This window comes from Tenrec ecaudatus, chromosome 18 (assembly GCF_050624435.1).
Source record: "Tenrec ecaudatus isolate mTenEca1 chromosome 18, mTenEca1.hap1, whole genome shotgun sequence".
NCBI lineage: Eukaryota > Metazoa > Chordata > Mammalia > Afrosoricida > Tenrecidae > Tenrec > Tenrec ecaudatus.
Window position 1 is genome coordinate 15,536,399 of NC_134547.1, and position 19,045 is coordinate 15,555,443.

The 19,045-nt window shown below is 58.8% G+C and overlaps 1 protein-coding gene across 2 annotated transcripts; it reads left to right on the forward strand.

Moving 5' to 3' along the window:
* Nucleotides 1-837: 837 nt before the first annotated feature.
* On the forward strand, nt 838-17,193 carry PHLDB3 (pleckstrin homology like domain family B member 3). Of its 2 annotated transcripts, none has more exons than XM_075537061.1 (16): nt 838-993; nt 1,479-1,830; nt 2,725-2,895; nt 3,314-3,460; nt 4,720-4,848; nt 6,242-6,403; nt 8,074-8,184; nt 8,315-8,398; nt 8,726-8,845; nt 11,881-11,980; nt 12,132-12,222; nt 12,306-12,393; nt 12,716-12,772; nt 13,846-14,065; nt 15,030-15,115; nt 16,776-17,193. In XM_075537061.1, exons 2-16 carry the CDS (start codon nt 1,600-1,602, stop codon nt 16,908-16,910), a joined length of 1,932 nt encoding a protein of 643 aa, XP_075393176.1. In that variant the 5' UTR covers nt 838-993; nt 1,479-1,599; the 3' UTR covers nt 16,911-17,193. The 2 variants fall into 2 exon arrangements, with proteins under 2 accessions (XP_075393176.1, XP_075393177.1); XM_075537062.1 differs by having other exon boundaries at nt 2,728-2,895.
* Nucleotides 17,194-19,045: the final 1,852 nt, after the last annotated feature.

Consider the following 19,045-nt stretch of genomic DNA (forward strand, 5'->3'; position numbering starts at 1 on the left):
GTTCTCCCTGTGGGACGACACCTCCCCAGGCCTCAGCTTCCTCCTCTGTGAAATGACCAGCGGCTCGGTAGCAATCACAGGGTTGTCCACACACGGGAAGGTGCCATCATCGCTGTTAACGATGATCGTTATTATTCAGAATGATCCTTCAGACGCTTCCTGGCTCGCACGGACAGCCAGACAACATGGGGCTACCAGAAAATGAGTCTTTGACGTTAATATTTACGGCAGGTGCAAGCCTTGGGTGCATTTGCTCCCCTCTCCCATCTGCCCCAACCCGCCCCAGCTGTAGAACGGGGAGCACAATCCCTTCTGTCCCTGGGCGGCTGCGAAGATGAAATGGATGTGTATGAAATGGCACGGTTCCCAAACTAATAATACCTGTTCACACACCAGCTATTTTCCTGTTTTTGCCCAGAAGGGAAAGGGCCTGGTGGAGACCTTTAACCTCTGCCAGCCACCCCATCGCAACGTGGGGAGGGGCACACTCCCGCCCTCAGTCGTGGGTCTCTGATTCAGCTGCGGGCGCCCCCATCCCCCGCCCCGCCACGCCCAGCTCCCCAAAGTGGTGGAGAAAAGGGGGGCTTTTCTAAAGGACTCTAAATTCGAGGGGACAGGTCCTGATTTTCATCCCCTCCTTTCAGGATGGCCAGCGTCTGGGCATGAAGAATTGCGCTTCTTCAGCGTCACCTGAGCACCTGGGACTTCCAGGGGCCGGGATAGGGGCGCTGGAGGCAGACTGGGATGGGGTGCTGGGCTCTCCGAGGGTGGGGCCAGTGGGGCCGGGATGGTTAGATGCCACAGCTGCGGGCGGGGCAAACTGGTCGTTCCCTCCTCCCTCGGGAGCAGTCGGACCTGTTGTGGGCCCCCTCCCTCCACTTCCGGGCTCCTGGGGAGGGGGACGGGGCGCCTCAGCTCTTCCCCAGCCACCTGTCTCTCACACGCGAGCGGCAGCGCCCCGAGCAGAGAGGGAGTGCGCCCGAGCCGCAGCTGGTGAGGAGGCCGGGGCCGCGGGGGGAGGAAGAGCCCGTGGACTTGGCCTCGCGGGGTGCGGGGGAGGTGGGGCTCCCGGGAGGAGCGGAGGAGACTGGGAGCCGGGTCCTGGCTCCCTGGGGACGGTGGCGTGGGCGCTGCTCTCCACCCGGGCGGTCTGGGCTCCGGATTCTCCAGCTCGGCGGAGGAGGGGCTTGGGGTTCAAGTGAAAAGGGGCAGGAGCCTGCACTCCCGAGCCCCGGGGGGAGGAGGAGATGGGTTGGCTTTAAGGTCAAGCAATGGATTCTGAGAGGCTGCTGGCGGGGTATCCGGAGGGGGAAAGAGGGGTCCGAGAGGCCGGTAGGGGGCGTGCTGGGACCCCGGCCCCTGATCCGGCCCCGCCTCTGGGGGCGTGGCACTCCAGGGGCCATCAAGCCCCGCCCCAACCTAATACCTCCCCCTTGGACACGCCCCCGAATGCTCCGTTCCCGTCTTTTGAACCGTAGGCCCCGCCTCCCGAAGCACTCCGTCGCCGGCTCTCCGGAGGCCTAGACCACGCCCCCAAGCGGTCTGGCCCCGCCCCCGGTGCTGCGAGCCCCGCCCACACCGTAAGAGTACGTCGCGGCCATGGGGACGCCGAGCCGCTCGGACGAGGGGTCTCTGCCGCCAGCCGCCGCCGAGAGCGACGCTGAGGCCCAGCACCTAGAGGCCACCTCGCCGCGGGCGTCCTCTGGGGAGCCTCGGGAGCCAGAGCGCCCCCGGGTGCCGCCGGAGCTCCCGAGCGGCCAGGGAGCAGAGCGGCAAGCCGAGGACGAGGAAGAAGTGGAGGGCAGCAGCACCGAGAGCAGCCGCGACGCGGTAAGGGGACCTGAGGGAGAGTGGCGGGGCGACCCCGAGAGAGAGACAGGCTCGGAGAGACCAGCCTCAGAGATGTGACTCAGAGACCCGAGGCCCAGGGTGAGAGACAGAGACCCCGAGAGGCAGAACCCGCCAAGACCCAACATGTAAGAGATAGAGAGACACCCAGCCGCGGAGCCCCGGAGAGATAGAGACAGACGGCTGAGAGACCGGACTCAGAGACTCTGCGAGACACAGCGACACAGAGACCCGCAGAGGCCAACGATGGGAGACACGCGATCTCAGAGACAGAGACCCAGAGAGAGACAGAGACCACAGACAGGACCCGGACCAGACACACACCGAGCGAGACAGACCCCCCCCACCATGCTGAGCCAGAGAAAGTCACAGCGAGATGTGGAGACAGAGACGCAGAGACATCCAGACTCAGAGATCACAAGACCCAAAAGGGCGGGCCAGAGACTTGGAGAGATGGAGGCAGAGACACCCAGAAACCAGACACGACGTGAGACCCACAGATTCTGAGTCAGAGACTACCAGTTAGAATACCAGTTGGAACACTAACTAGCTGGGAGAGAGAGATGTGGAGACACAGAGACCTTGAGAGACACACAGAGAACTTGAGAGAGAGAGAGAGACAGACAGACAGACAGACAGGCGCCCTGGGACTCTGGGAGTGAGAGTTGTCCAGAGACTGGGGCCAGGATGGAAGGAAACTTGGCCCACTTCCCACCCTCCCCAGTCGGCCCCCCAGCTGTTGAGCCTCTGGGTACCTGGGCCAGGTGGTCCGTAGAACCTGTCCTACCTTGAGTATTGGAACTTGGGCTGGAGAAGGAACTCTGGGGGGTGGGGGGACATGACCTCCAGCACCCACCACACCTTCTTCCACCTCAGCAGGAGGTATCCCCAGCCCTGCCCATCCCCACACCCATGCCGGCAGTGGAAGGGGTCCGAGGGATGGCCCGGCGGCTTCGAGGGCAGCAGCTGGAGGCCCTGACTCGCGTGGCTCTGATGGAGCAGCGGGTGAAGGAGCTCCAGCGCCAGCGGAAGGAGCTGCGGATCGAGGTGAGGCTGTGGAGTGTGTGTGTGTGTGTGTGTGTGTGTGTGTGTGTGTGTGTGTATGTGGGTGGGGGTGCTCAAGGCAGAGGGTCCATAATGCTGGTGACCCCGCCCCTCCTCCCTGAGTATCTGATTCTAGGTCCCCAGCTTCCTCCTCTCTCAGACCCAGCCCTAGAAATCCCCACTTTGCTTCCCTACTACTGTCTGACCCCTGGCTCCCTCCTCCCTCAGACCCAGGACTTTGGATCCCCAGCCCCTTCCTCTCAGACCTAGAGGCTCAGGCCCCTACCTCCCACTTTTTCCGACTCTAGATTCCAGGGCCCTCAGACCTAGTCCGTCATTCTCAGGAATCCCTACCCGGCCCCCTCCTCCTTCAGACCCCCCCACCCCCAGCCCAGGCCTTGATCCTGCCCATTCTCTGCAGATGGAGGTGGAGGTGGCCCTTTTGCGGGGCGAGCTGGCTGGGGAGCGTGTGGCCGCCCGGCGGGAAGAGGAGCAGCTGCGGGATCTCCTGGGGCAGCAGGCCAGCTCCGAGCAGGGAGGCCAAGGCAGCCTGGAGCAGCGGGAACAGGTGGGTGTCTGGTCCGCTGATCATCACCTGTTCCCTCTCTTGGTGGATCTTCCTGGTGGCCCTCCTGACATCGGGAATCCATTATGTACCCTCCCCCACCCCCTGCCAGGGACCCTTGAGACATGAGGCGGCCATCTGGCTCCCTTTTCCTCCTTTCTCCCTGATGGTGATTTGGGTGGTGGATGGTGGATGGGGACTAATTGTTGGGACCCTCTCCATTTGCCTCCCACCCCCTTGCTCTTTCCATCTCAAGGCCCCTACTCCCGCTTGCTGGTTTCAACAGTGATCAGCCTTCTTCCATTCCTATGTCGTGCCCTCTCAATTGATGTCTTTGTCCTGAATCTTAAAAATCCAACCCCAGATACCATATGGCCTCCAAAATACTGCAGCCCCCCGCCCCCTTACAGAGACCAACCTCCCCCACTCCCAACGACCCGATTCCAACTCCCAGCAATGCTACAGGACTGTGCCCTAGAACAGACAGCCTCGACTTACTCCCTCGGCGTCACCGGTGGGTTCAAACTGCCAATGCTGGGGTTAGCAGGCCAATGTGTAACCCACTAGGACGCTCTTTACTGATGGAGAGAGAACGCGTTAAAAAGTATCACCGCTCTATTTTAAAACACAGAATGCAGTGTTTCCCAAGGTGGGTGATGCCGCCCCCTGGGGGCACGGGATGGATCCAGGTGGCCTGCAGAAGCCCTTAGGGGCTAGAGTACAACTATTTTTAATGGCCAGGGGGACACTGCGTGATTTTTTATTTGTTTTCTTCTGAAAAGGGGGCGGTAGGCCAAATGAGTTTGAGAACTTCTCATCTAACGAATGAATACACATTATTTTTTAAAAAAAGAATGAATACTCTTTTAAAATTTTTTTTGAATACACTCTTAATATCATTGAATGGGCAGTTATTTTCCAGCTCTCTCAGTTGTCTTAGAACTGTCTCTTTAACGGTTGGTTGTTGTGTTAGGTCCCTAGCAGGCTGTGGGCATATTGTCCCTGGCTGAACCCTCTCATGAGTACATTCTCCTCCCAGATGGTCCAGCTGGGACGGGCTGTGTCCCCTATGGGTCTGGGACTGACTTCCGTGTCCTCAGGGTCACACCCGCCTGGAGATGGTTTGCATCTATTCCTTCAACAACTGTCAAGTTCATGAGAGCGGGCTGGACAAGGTCGACTCTCAGGCAGGGGTCTGCCACCCTTGCCAGCCTTGGTTTCCCTGCCTGTGGTTGGGCTCAGACCCTGCCTTGTTCTCTCAGGAACAGAGGCGGCTTAGGCAGGAGCGAGACCGTGTGGACAGTCTTCGGCAGAGACTCCGGGAGGCCCAGGGAAAGCTTGACTCACAGCCAGAGGACCAGCGAGAACAGCTTCTGCAGCGGGTGCAGGAGGTGAGGGCCACCTGACCTCTCAGCTCCACCTGGTGCCCAGTACCCAAGAACCCAACCCCTTGTTCCATGCTCCTCAGACCTTGGTCCCTTTTCTCCTCAGACCCAGGAGTCCAGGAGTCCAGCCCCCTCCTCCCTCAGACCCAGGAGTTCAGCCCCCTCCTCCCTCAGACCCAGGAGTTCAGCCCCCCTCCTCCCTCAGACCCAGGAGTTCAGCCCCCTCCTCCCTCAGACCCAGGAGTTCAGCCCCCCTCCTCCCTCAGACCCAGGAGTCCAGCCCCCAGCCCCCTCCTCCCTCAGACCCAGGAGTCCAGCCCCCTCCTCCTTCAGACCCAGGAGTTCAGCCCCCCTCCTTCCTCAGCCTCAGGAGTCCAGCCCCCCAGCCCCCTCTTCCCTCAGACCCAGGAGTTCAGCCCCTCCTCCCTCAGACCCAGGAGTCCAGCCCCCCTCCTCCCTCAGACCCAGGAGTCCAGCTCCTCCTCCCTCAGACCCAGGAGTCCAGCCCCCTTCCTTCCTCAGCCTCAGGAGTCCAGCCCCCCAGCCCCCTCTTCCCTCAGACCCAGGAGTTCAGCCCCTCCTCCCTCAGACCCAGGAAGTCCAGCCCCCTCCTCCCTCAGACCCAGGAGTCCAGCCCCCCTCCTCCCTCAGACCCAGGAGTCCAGCCCCCCTCCTCCCTCAGACCCAGGAGTCCAGCTCCTCCTCCCTCAGACCCAGGAGTCCAGCCCCCCTCCTCCCTCAGACCCAGGAGTCCAGCCCCCCTCCTCCCTCAGACCCAGGAGTCCAGCTCCTCCTCCCTCAGACCCAGGAGTCCAGCCCCCTCCTCCCTCAGACCCAGGAGTCCAGCCCCCTCCTCCCTCAGACCCAGGAGTTCAGCCCCCCTCCTTCCTCAGTCTCAGGAGTCCAGCACCCCAGCCCCCTCTTCCCTCAGACCCAGGAGTTCAGCCCCTCCTCCCTCAGACCCAGGAAGTCCAGCCCCCTCCTCCCTCAGACCCAGGAGTCCAGCCCCCCTCCTCCCTCAGACCCAGGAGTCCAGCCCCCCTCCTCCCTCAGACCCAGGAGTCCAGGCCCCCAGCCCCCTCCTCCCTCAGACCCAGGAGTCCAGGCCCCCACCCCTCCTCCCTCAGTCCCAGGAGTCCAGGCCCCCACCCCTCCTCCCTCAGACTCAGGAGTCCAGGCCCCTCCTCCCTCAGACCCAGGAGTTCTCACTTTGCCCCCATCTTCTTCAGATCCAGGAGTCCTTTCCTCTTTTAGGATCAGGAGTTTAGGTCTCTAGACCCCCTCCTCCCTCAGGCTCAAGCATTCAGACAACCCAGAGCCTCCTTGCTTACTGACCAGGAGTCCTGGCTCCCAGACCGTGGGTTCCAGACCTCCAGCCCTACTGTGCTCTGACCTGTAGGCAAGGGACCAGCTGGAGGCAGCCCAGCGAACCTACGAAGACCTGGAGTTCCAGCAGCTGGAGCAGGAGAGCCGGCGGGAGGAGGAAGATCGGGACAGCCCTGGGGCCCGGGCGCTGGATCCCAAGATGCAGGAGCTCCAGGACAGTTTGGCACAGCACAGGGTGAGCCGGGGCCCAGTCCCCAGCATCCACCCCGCATTCTGCATCTGTGCCTCTCTATTCTGGTGGCCTGCCTCTGCCATGTTCCTCTGAACAAGATTGAGTATTTACTGCGTGCCAGGCACTGTCTGAAGCCTGGTGGCATCGTGGTTACACATTGGACTCTGCTCCACAAGGTCAGCAGTTCGAAACCACCAGTTGCTCCTTGGGAGGAGGAGCAGGGTTTTCTGCTCCTGTAAAGAGTCACAGTCTCAGAACTTCACAGGGGCAAGTCTCCCTTGTCCTATAATATCCGGGCACTGTGAGTCGGCATCAACTGGATAGCAGTGAGGCACTGCCCTAAGCGTGTCATGAGTATTAACTAGCTCACTGAATGCTTACAGCCGTCTAATGGGACGAGTTGCAGAATGGTGGAAGTGACCGTGTCAGAGCCCGTCCTGAGCCTCGTCATGCCTCCACCGCCCCACCTTCCTCACCCAGCCTGACATCCGCTGTCCCTCCCACGGGCCCCTCTACGTCTCTGCTGGGTTCACCCACACAGAACTCCCGGGCCATCCTCACAGTGAGGGAGTAGGGAAGTTACAGGGACACTCAGGATGAGCATCAACTTAGAAGTCACAGCAACTCAAGGAGCCAGTTCTACAGCCGAGCCGGTTCTTCCATCAGGAAGGTTTCTTTATTAGTCCTGCATTGCCAGCAGGCCTCAGCCACTGGGCTCAGCTCAGGCAAGTGTTACAACCTTTGAGCTCTGCTGATACGTGCCCAGGGGCACTCCACTTTGCCAGCAAGCCTCTTGCCCGACGGCACTCGGCCTCCTGGGGCTGCTGCTGCAGTTTCTGTGCCCCAGGTTGCCGCCTTGCTTGTCCAGCTCTGTCTCTAGCTCCTGGGTCTAGGAGGTTCTCAGCAAAGGGACCTTGGGCCCAAAGGACTCACTCTGTGCCTGGCTCTTATTCATGATGGTAGATAGGTTCTCCCCACTCCAGCCTGAACGGGACTTGCTCTTTGAAGCCCAATGGGATGGCAGACCTGAGAGCCCTTTCCAGGGCTTCATGCACCCCAGCTGCCCGGCCTCACCCAGTGACACGAGCATGCCTGTAAAAGCAAGTCATGGCACCACCCAAGACCTTCCCCCCCGCTTGTTTTATACATGGAGACACTGAGACCCCAGGTGCTCGGGGCATTTTTCGGAGGGCCCGAATGGAACCTGCTCAGTGCTCACGCTCCCAGTCAAGGATCCGTCAGGTCCCGCGTGGACAAAGCAACACGCTTGACTGTGTTTACGCCGGAGCTTCCCAGAGTTGGAGGAGGAAGTCTCCATCCTCCACGGTGCTGTCTCTGGAAGTTTCCCTCTTACTGTTTCGCACACCTCTGTCTTGTCTGGCCGTGGTGACCCTTCTGTCTGTACCCCTCTCAGTGATGCTCTCTGGGTCTCTGTCTCCGTGCCAGACACCCCCAGCTTCTGTTTGTGCATCCAGTGCCCTTCCTTCCACCCGGCCCCAGGTCTCTGCTGGACCCCCCAAAGGCAGAGCATGATGGGGCTCCACCTCAAGTCCCCTCCCAGGGCTCTGTGAGCAAGTGGTGCAGACCTTGGGCTCTCATGGAGAACTTGGTTCTGGGGTGTGGGGATGGGTAGGGGAACCAGCGAGTGACCTGGCGGTGTGGGGGCCCTACAGCGCCGGATCCAGGTCATAGAAGAGCAGCTCAAGTCGCTGGGCGAGCAGATGGCGGCTGAGAGCCGGGGGCTGAGCCGGAAGAAAGAAGAGGCTCTTCAGGCCCTCACGCAGGTGAGTCTCCCTTCTAAGATCTCCTTCCAGCCCACCCCTCACGGGTCACCCCCCCACATCCCTGCCCATGGGACGCCTCCTGGCATCAGGGCGAACAGCTCTGAGAGGAGGTGTCCCTGACCACCCTTAGGAGCAGAGCCGGCTGCTGGAGCTGAGTCGCCTCCAGGGATCGCCCAGCGGAGACTTCTCTGAGCCCAGCCAGGCCCTCACTAAGGTATGGGTGGGTGGTGGGCGTGTGTGTGGGGGTGGTGGTGGGGGATGGGAGGTGGTGTGTGCGTGTGAGTGTGTGAGACTCGCTCTCCTCCCTCAGACCCCCTCCTCATTCAGGAGTTGAGGCCCTAGCTCCCTCTTTTCAAGGGAAACCGCCCCCCTCCTCTCCCCCAACACATACAGTTAAGTGTATGCTGGGAGGCTGGACACTATGCAGCAGGCCCCGTGTCCGTGGGACTTGAAGCCGTGTTTCCATCCGGGAAGTGGGCTGGCGCTGGAAGGCCTTGGCAGCCCTGCCCAGCTCCCCGTCACCTGTGCCCCATCCTCGCAGCTCCTGTTCACCCACAAGACAGACCGCCAGCTGCTGGTGCTCCAGGACCCCACCGCCCATGCCGCCACCGCCACTGCTGCCACCTCCTCCTGCCTCTTCTCGGTCCACAGCTCCCTGCAGGTACACCGCCCCCCTCTCCCCCCCCCCCCCCCGCAGCGGAGCTCCCCAGGGCTTAGTGTCCGGGGGCGGGGGGGGGGGGGTCTGAGACTGGAAGGATCACGGGACAGGGTAGTGAGGTTCCCAGAATGTCCCAGGTGGCTTCTCGGCCGTGGCGGGGCAGGTGGAGGGTGCGGCCGGGGTGGGGGGGTGGGGATGGGGGGAAGGTGCAGCAGCAGGGCCTGTGTCAGGTTCCAGCCTTACTGCCTAGTATCTTTGATTCTTTCGCTTCCCCTTCCTGCCCCTCCTCTCCCCCACGAAAATGGGGCTTGTGCATCCAGGAGTACATTTTTACTTATTTATCCAACCGTTTTATTGGCATGTAATTCACATATCATTCAATTCCTTCATTCATTCACACCCAGAAGAATTGTACACTCACCACCATGATCAGTACTCATCATTCCCCCCCTCCCCGCCCCACCCCCCTGCCCCATTGGTCCCCCAAAGAATCATTCATCCAGTTAGTGTCTCTATAGATTTACCTATCCTGGATTTAAAAAAAAGTTTATTTTCCCCTCTGGATTTCACATATAGGAAAACATCCAAGAACCGAAACAAAACAAAACTAGCAACAAGAACAAAGCAAACCTAAAAACCTCAATCGAAAAGAAAACAGAAAATAGGAAAGTACTGAAACAAACTTGGATGGACCCCAAGGGAGACAAGAGTCCATTTTTAAAGTGCTTAAGCAGGCTATATGAGAGAGAATCAAAAACGTTTGCGGGGGTGGCGGTGGAGGGTGGGTCTGGTATCTTTTAATTCCCTTTTCCACCACTTAAAAAAACAAACAGAACACTTTTTAGGGAGAGCTGGGCGGAGTGTGTTACTGTGTTTACGGAATAGACCAGTTTTCCACTGGCCAATTCCCTCTTTTGCTTCGCCTCATCGATTGTCGTCCCATAATGCAACAGCCCTTCTCCCACTTCCTGTGTCTGCCGTCTTCCTCCTGGCCTCGCCCTTTGGCCCAGGGCTTCTCCCGGGAACGTTGACCCTGGACAAAGTCCACCCTTGAGATCTCAAATGGCTGTTGACCCGGCGGCGTGTGGACCTCACTGATGGGACTGGGCTTGGGCCCCTTGCAGACTTGCCTGCTGTTTGGCACTGAGACATTTGGGTTGGGGGTGGGGGGGTGCTTACGGCCACACTTGAAGGGCCAGAGCCCTGGGGACTCCTGCCAGTCTCCACCCGGGCCGTCAGCCTGGTCTCTTAGGAATTTGTTTTCTTCACATTTTCCCCTCTCTCCCCAGTACTTTTCCCCGCAACTTCTTTCGGAGGAGGTGGCCGTGGTAGCCGGACACCATGGGGCGCTTCTGGTCTCGGGGTCGTAGAGCGCTGCTGTGCGTGTGTGGGCCATGAACCCCTCGGACGGATTGTTCCCAGGCTTCTTAGACTGTCATTACGTTTCTCGCCTCCAGTCGGGGGAAGACCAAGAGCATGGCATCGTAGATGGTCCTAGAACCTTCTCCGTGCGCACCATGCCGATTGACCTTGGTGTCCCCGAAACTATGGTCCTAGGCCCTCAGGCCCAGCGCCTCCTTCCCTTATGGTCTAAGGCGTTTGCAGGCCCCTTGTACCCTCCACCACAATAGTGGGCCGCAAAGGTAAACAGCCATGTACAAACACCCTCTGTCAAAGCCAGACACACGTTTATCTGTGGGGCACCTCCCACTCGCTCCCACACCTGTCTGTCCATCATCACCCCACCACCCCCCTTGTCACAAGTTGGCTCCAAAAACCCATCGAAGCCACCTCGTATTGCTAAGGTCGTCTGTACCATCATCATCCCCATCCCCCAACTGCCATCCCCAGAAGCAGTATAGTAGCTACTGGTGGTCCAAGCAACCTTCCAGGCCACCTAAAAACTTCCCAAGGTGGGCCTGGGTCGAAACTTGCATCTAACTGGATACCTTTTTTTAGCTCCCCCCCACCAATGAACTAGAATAGGGAATGTTACACTCATGTCCCCCAATGAACTGGAATAGGGAATGTTACAATGCTGTGTATAAAGGAGAGTGACTATTAATTAGAAGGAAATGGCTTCTTTTTTTCAGTTGGGTAGAAACATGGCGAACCCTTAGAATGTGGTAGCCCTTATTATAAGGAGCCCTGGTGGCGGCCTAGTGGGTTACTCATTGGGCGGCTCATCACAAGGTCAGCAGTTCGAAGCCACCAGCCACTCCAAGTAAGAAAGAAGAGGCTTTCTACTCCCTTTGAGTAGAAAGAGTTACAATCTGAAAAACCCACAGGGGCCGCTCCACCCAGTCCCGCAGGGTCGCTTTGAGTCAGAAGGGGCTCCATGGCAGTGGGTTTGGTTTTGGTATTAGATGATGCATGTTTCTCCCACCCGCCCGCTCCTCTCCCCAATTACAGACAGGAAGGGCCTTCAAAGAGCTTGTAGAAGAATTCCATTATCTTTTAATTCCATATAGTACAATTCATTTAAAGTGTACTGGTGAGTGGTTTTTAATCATGGTCAGAACCATGATCGATTCTAGAACATTCGCATTGCCCCAGATGGGAAGCTCACCCACGCCTCTCCATGTCCTGTCTCTGATCTAGCTGATTCGTAGACGTGGACGCGCACGACACGTGGGCCTTTGTGACTGGTGTCTCTTGTCACTGGGCATCACATTTTCAAGGTTCATCTGTGTTCACAGCGGGCCTTTTGGGCTTCGCCAAGGGGATGAGTGGCTTCCCTCAGCTGGTCTCTGACCTAAGGAGCCCTGGTGGTGCAGTGGGTTATACCTTGAGCTGCTAACCACAAGGTCAGCAGTTCGAAACCACCAACTGCTCCTCCGGAGAAAGACGAGGCTTTCTGTTCACATCAAGAGTGAGTCTCAGGAAAAGCAAAAAAAGAGTGAGTCTCAGAAACCACAGGGGGCAGCTCTGAGTGAGACTCATCGCCTGCAGTGAGTTTGGTGTGTGGTTTGGTTCCTTGACTTAGAATTTAGCTCCAGCATCTCTTTCCCTCTGTGATTGGCTTCCCATATTTCTAGGGCTCCATTGGCCTCCAGAGGACCGGAAGCCTGCCCCGGAGGCGGGGAGAGAGGACGAACCAGAGAGGATCCCCGCGACCTCTGTCCCTCCATTGTACTGGTAAGGACCCTTCCCCTCCCCACGACCCAGGTCCCCCTTCGCCATCTCTCCTGCAGCAGGGGGAAGGAACCGGCAAAGACCCCTACGGGGAGGAAATGCCCACTTGAGTAAAGGGATTGTCCAGCCCCTGACTCCACCTCCTCTCCCCTAGGACCCCTAGAGGCCTCAGCTCTTTCAACAGCAGCTGGAGATTCTGGGAGACACCCCCTCTATCAGCTACTGAACTGTAGCCCTGGGAATAGGTGAGCCATCAGGAGGAGGAGGGGGGATGGGAGGAGAAGGCCAAGCGGTTCTAATGGCCTTCCTCTTGGCTCTCTGCTCCCAGCCATGCGGCCCTTCACCCAGACATTGCCCGCATGGAGCAGCTCCTGCAGCAGGCCATGGCCGAGAGGGAGCGGTTACTCAAGGCCAGGGTGAGCCCTCTCCCTGGGTGCAGGGGATCCTATGGGGCCTCCTCTTCAGACCCCGGAGTCCAGATCCCAGCCCTTCCTTCCTGTAACTCAGTCCCTCTTCCCTGGGCCCCAGGAGTCCAGGCCCCTCCTCCCTGGGCCCCAGGAGTCCAGCCCCAAGCTCCCTCCTCCCTCAGACCCAGGAGTCCAGGCCCCCAGCCCCTCCACCCTCAGACCCAGGAGTCCAGCCCCAAGACCAGGAGTCAAGGCCCCAGCCCCTCCTCCCTCAGCCAGCACCCCTGCACATTCCCTGCATCTTACTGATGGATGTATCCTGAGCCTGCAGGAAGGGACCAGAAGGAGCACAGAAGGTTCTTCAGGCCCTGCCGTTCCCGCCATCATGGTCAGTGCCCCTCACCTCTCCCCTGCTCTCTCCCCTGGCCTAAGCACCTTCCTGACTCCACCCCTCCCCCTCCTCCAGTGGGAGAGGCTGGTGGTTTCGAACTGCTGACCTTGTGATTAGCAGCCCAACTTGTAACCCACTGCAACACCAAACCCAAAACACAACTGGCATAGAGCTGATGCTGAGTCGACAGGTTAGACCTGCCCCCGTGAGTTTCTGAGACCATCACTCTGTAGCCCTGTCTTTCTCCTGCAGAGGGGCTTCTGGTTTCAAACCATGGACCTTGGGGTAATGCAGCTCAACGCATTGCCACCCCACCCCCAGAGCTGCTCTTCCTACAATACCAGGGTGCCTAAAAACCTAGCCCAACCCAGCCTGTTGCCGTCAAGTCAATTCTGGCTCATCGCCCCTCTGTAGGGTTTCTGATGCTGTAAAATCTTTACTTATGAGAACAGCTAGCCTCGTCTTTCTTCCTTGGAAAGGCCGGTGGGTTTGAACCACCAACCTTGCAGTTAGCGTCCCAACAACGCTCACCGACAGCGCCACCAGGCATCCTCACCAGGCCGTTTAGCTCAGAACAGTGAGCACCAGCCGACAAAGAGTGACGAGGAAGCCAGTGCCCTCATTCATTTCTTGACCACTAGCTATTGGCTGCCTGGTTTAGAGACGTGGCCATGGGGGGCCCTGCCTCAGAGCCGCCGTGTCTCACATGCCCCTGGGTTTCATTTGGGTCAGGAGGGCCTGGGTTTGGGTCCCCGCTCTGCTCTCCTGGAGCGCAGGTGACCTGAGGGTGGGGGCGAATACATCACTCAGTTTGCTCATCTGTCAAATGGGGCTCCCCGGAGCCCTGTCTCCAGGGTGGTTGGGGGGAGAGTTGAGCAGTGCTGCGTGGAAAGCCATGGCAGTGTCGGAGATGGGGTGGTTGGGATCCCCCTTCTTTCCTCGTTACCGCCATAGAAAGGCTTCGGCCCGTAAATACACAGATGCATGAGGTGCTGTGGTCTGACTCCCTGGGGGGGGGGTGCGCTGCAGACTGCAGGTTGGTCAGCAGCCCCCTCCTCTTCCCTCCCCAGGCCCCGCCTGCACCCCCACCCCGCCCCCCAGGCCCTCGAGTCTTGGACCTCCAGCAGCACCTGGAACGATGGGGCCACAACCCGGACAGCTGCCCACAGGTGCGGGTGTCAGGGGGCTGCTGCCGCGGGCCCCTGGTGAAGATGGGGGGCCGCATCAAGACATGGAGGAAGCGCTGGTTCTGCTTTGACCGCCAGGCCCGGCGCCTGGCCTACTATGCAGGCAAGTCCAGCAGGGCTGCCCTGCGCCTTGGGCCCCCTGGGCCTGCAAGAGTGTAGCCGGAAGCCTTTGGCTTCAGCCAGCCAGGAACTCTGGTCCCCGGCTTCCAGCTCTCCTAGGCCTCTGAGCCTGGGTCCCCAGGCCCTTTCCCCCTCAGTACTCCTGAGTCACAGGAGTTCTTCTTGCTTTCCCAAGATCCAGGAATCCTGACCCCTAGCTCCTCCTTCCCATCACCCAGAGGACTGGTCTGTCAGGCCTCTCGTCTCTCGGGACCCTTAGCTCCTTCCCCCTTAAGCGAACTAATACCCAGCCCTATTATGTAACAGTGAGTTCTGGTTTGTGCAGTTCAGCTTTCCATGTTTCAGCAGTGTGAACCTAGAAGAGCAGTTCTCAACCTCTGGGTCGCGACCCCTTTGGGTTGGTCGAATGACCCTTTCACAAGGCTCACCCAGTTCATCACAGTAGCAGTGTGACAGTGATGAAGTAGTAACGAAAATAATCTTATGGATGGGGGCGTCCCCACACGAGGAACCTGTATTAAAGGGTCGAGGCATTCGGAAAGTTGAGAACCATTGGCCTAGAGCCTTTCCTCCCACTCCAAGACTCTCAGGAATCAAACCCCCCAGTCTTTCCTCCAGAGAGACACGGGCTCTGGTCCCCTCCCTGAGTCCCTGCCCTTCCCAGGGCTGAAGTACCGAGGGGCCCAGGACTCCAGCGCCCACACGCAGTCAGTCTCCCATGGCCGATCATCAGCATTCAGACTCTTCCCAACCACTGCACTTGAGGAATTCTCAGTCTTGCCAAGTTCCTGATCCCAGCCAACCCTAGTACTTGGGAGTTCTCCAGACGCGCACCACGTTCCCGACCCCAACCCCCGCCTCAACATGGGTCCAGTGATCCCATCCCAACCCCCACCTATCCACCCAGACTCTTAACTGTCTGTGTTTCTCCCTCATCCTCTCCCCAGACAAGGAAGAGACCAAGCTGAAAGGCGTCATCTACTTCCAGGCCATTGAGGAAGTCTACTATGACCACTTACGCTGTGCCTTCAAGGTGAAGCCCTCCTCCAGCCCTGGGGGACGGCCTGAGCTTATTGACTGTCTTCACCCCGAGAACTCAGGACTCAGAGCTTTCACAGACATGCAGAGCTGGCTGGGAAGGATCTGATCAATCATTCCATTTTTAGAAAGCTCCCGGAGCGGACACCAGAGAAAGCTTTTGGAATGTGACCTCCGGGAAGGACTTCCCTTCCCTGAGCCTTAGTTTCCCTCCTCTGTAGAGTGGACACAACCCAGCCCACCCTCAGGGCTATAAGGCTCACACAGAACGGATGTAAGGAGTGTGCCCAACTCATTAGTTGCCACTGACTCAGGGCGGCCTCATGGGGAGATAGTCCTGGTCCTGCCCGGTCTTCCTTCACGATCGCTGGCCTGCCCGAGCCCAAGGCTGAGCCCGCTGTGACCCAGCCCTGTATTGGACATGGTCCAGTTAGGGCCCTTACAGTTTTCATGGCTAATGTTCAGAAGTAGAGGGAACACACACACCAGCACAGTATGACACTCTCGCCGCCGGATGAGGCGGGGTAGTAAGTCCCCAAATCCAAACTCACGACCACCGAGCCCATTCGAGCTCCTAGCAACCCTCGATAAGAACTGCCCCCTGTGGGTTTCTGAGACTGTAACTTTTTACAGGAGCGAAAAGCCTCATCTTTCTCCCAAGGAGCAGCTGGTGCTTTTGAACTTATGACTATGGGGTTAGCAGGCCAAAGGCATAAGCACTAAGCCACCGTGGCGCCTGATCTAGCATCTAGAGCTCTTTTCTTGAGTTAATGACTCAATAAATAGGCACCCCAATAAAGGAGCCCTGGTAGCGCTGTGGGAGAAGAGTTGGGCTGCTAGCCATGAGCCTGGTGGTTCAAACCCACCGGCAGCTCCTCCGGAGAAAGATGAGGCTGCCCAGTCTTGCTTCCTGATGCACAGTGAGCAAATCCACATGGGTCTCACCACATCAGAGGTGTGGAGCAACCTGGGCCTCCGCTCACTCACCACAGATTAGTCAGCCAGCATCCGGCAGCTCGGGCTTCCAGCGGCTGGTTGTGAGTTTATAAAATTGGAAAAATCTGTAGCACGGTGTGGTAGGGTTGAGAGAGACCCAAGCCAGCCAGCCCTAGATGCAGGGTTCTTGCTGCCGAGAAAGCCCCTGCGAAGGCCCCCTGCAGATGAACCAGACAATCAAGCCCGAGTGTCCCTCTCCTATCAGGTGACCCAACACTGCCTGGGGGTGGGGGGCATTTAGAACCACAGGAAGGAATGAAGCCCACATTGCCACAAAGGGCCCCTGAGCTAAGCGCAGGCCGCGCATGGTGAAAGGCCAGGGCAGTGGTGTTTTGTGGAGATTGACCACGCCCTGGTCAGCATCGCCGGGAGCAGAGCCGAACTGCGCCCGTGGCCGTAGCTCTTGCCGGGAGTTGAAAGCCTCATTGTCCGGCGGAGTGGCTGGGGGATTCGAACTGCTGATCTTGCGATTGGCACCCCACGACCAGGGTTCCCGATTCTCTCCTACAAGCCGGGGCTTAGTGGTTAGCGAGTGTCAGGAGCAGGCTTGAACTTGGAACCTGGTGGGCAGCCCGTCTCCGCCCCCTTCCCCTTCCCCTTCCCCTTCCCCTTCCCCTTCCCCTTCCCCTCCCCTCATGTCCTGCTGCTGCGCCTTTCAGAGCCCCAGCCCGCGTCTGACCTTCTGCGTCAAAACCTACGAGCGCCTCTTCTACATGGTGGCCCCCAACCCGGAGGCCATGCGCATCTGGATGGACGTCATCGTGACCGCAGCCGACGAGAACCACGCCCCCTGACAGGCCCCGCCCACCGGGAGGGCGCCCCGCCCAGGCCCCGCCCGGTGTGCGTGCGCATCGCGGCGCCCCGCCCACTGCCCGCGAGCGCGTGCCCGCCCCTTCGGAACCGCCCCCGCTCGGAGAGTGGGCCTGGTTGCTTTCGGCGGGCGGTCGGCCTGGCCCGGGCGGCTGCTGGCGGACCTGCATCAAGGGCGCTGCCCCGGGCATACGGAAGCTTGCAGGGGCGGGAAGGAACTATTTATTGGTGCTCCTGTGAGACGGAATTAAACATGGAGGAACAACAGTAGTCGCTGTGGTTTCTGGCCCAGGTTTTGGGAGGGCGCGGTGGGGGTGGGGGTGGGGGGGGTGACTGGGCCCCTAAGGTAGGACAAGCCAGTTATGGGCGCTTCTGAGAAGGGAGCGCCCCACAGTTGGTTCCCCATTCTAGGAAAGTCCTGGGATGGGGGCCAAGGAGAATGCATGCATTCCTTAGTGTTCAGGGAATTTTACTCTGATCAGGCTATTTGCAAGCAGCCCTGGGCTGCTGACTGCAATATTGGGCGTTCAAACCCACCAGCTGTTCAGGGGGAGAAATAGGAGGCTGGCTGCTTAAGATGTACAGCCTCAGCAACCCAGAGAGTAGTTCTATGCTGCCCCATAAAAACTGACGGCAGTGAGGTGTGTATGTGTGCGTGTCCAGGGAGTTGGGGGCTGTTTGTAACTTCTAGTCACTACTAGATCCCCCCCCCCCACTCTAAGCCTTTGCCCACATTATTCCCTCTGCTCTTAAGCTTCCCACCAAATTCCCCCTTCTCCTTTCTTGTCTTTCTTATGATGTCCCCTCTTCTGAAAAGCCCTCCCTCATGTTCCCCATCCCATCCCTGAGCTCTCAGGGGTCATCGGATGTCCACAGCGCAGAACTGTCCCCAGACCAGAGCTCATCTCGCGCCATGAAAGTGAATTCAAAACATCCTCTCAAGCCTCCGGTGTCTTTGTTCTCCAAGAAGCTCTCCCTGTTACCCTGGTCAAGTCAGATGCTCCCCCCCTCGCCCGTGTGAACCCTCTGACTGTCTCCCCTGACCAGCCTGGGCCATCACTGCAGGTGGAAGGGGCTCCTGCATGGGCGGTTGCCCGAGCAAGCAGGCAGTGGTCCAGGCCTGGCCACCACCCAGTCTATTGGGAGCTGGATTCTGCATGAATGTGCGCTGGTTGAATCACGACGAGAGAGCGATGCTCGGGACTGGCGACAGCTGTGAACCAGGCAGACCAAACTTTGGGGTTCATGCTTCACGTCTCATTGTCGATGTCCGTTCAAGGTTCTCCCTGGTCCCTAGGCAGGGCCAGGTGCCTCTCTTGTAGTCCCACAGTCCCCGGGGTGTCCCCACTGCAGCCCTGACCACTCTTCAGTGGTCACTGTATGGGGACAGGTTGTCCCCCGCTGTCAAGCCCCTTGACTCGGACAGTTAGGCCCTCTGGTTCTCATCCCAGCATCCAGGTGTCCCATCACCCCCTGGGTGCCAGACTCCCTTGAGGTTCTGAAAGGGTGCTTCTAAATCCTGGAGGCAAACACTCCAATCCCCAGGCCCTGCTGGCGCAGGGACGAGTTGGGCCACTAACCACAGGTTGGCAATGCAAACCCTCCAAGCTGCACCTGTATGGAGCCCTGGTGGTGGAGCGGAGTCCGCGTTGGGCCGCTAACTACAGGTTGGCAGTTCAAAACCAACACCTGCTCCTTGGGAGAAAAATGAGGCTCTCTACTGGTAAAGGCTTACCGTTTGGGGAACCCGCAGGAGCAATTCTACCCCATCCTATAGACTTGCGATGAGTCAGAATGGGCTCCGTGGCAGTGAGTTTGAAGTTCTGGATGCACATAAAGGCATTGGGTGGCTAACCATAAGGTCAGCGGTTCAAACCCACCAGTCGTTCCTTGGGAGAAAAATGAGATTGTCTGCTCCCGGAAAGATTACTCCAGAGCAGTTCCACTCTCTCCAATAGTCACCGTGAGTTGGAATAAACCAGAAGGGAGTTTGGTTTGGAGTCTCTGGGGTGCCAGATGTCCCCTGGCCTGCATCTTCAGGTGAGAGACATCTGGCCACCCTTCTGGGGTGGGCCCTGAGTGGGCCAGCCTCACCAGGCATGTGACCAGTGTACTCAAC

Coding starts and splice junctions, on each gene's coding strand:
- PHLDB3 (XM_075537061.1), top strand. CDS start 1,600: ATGGGGACGCCGAGCCGCTCGGACGAGGGGTCTCTGCCGCCAGCCGCC. Junction 14,066..15,029: donor GCGCCTGGCCTACTATGCAG/GCAAGTCCAGCA, acceptor TCCTCTCCCCAG/ACAAGGAAGAGACCAAGCTG. Junction 15,116..16,775: donor ACTTACGCTGTGCCTTCAAG/GTGAAGCCCTCC, acceptor TGCGCCTTTCAG/AGCCCCAGCCCGCGTCTGAC.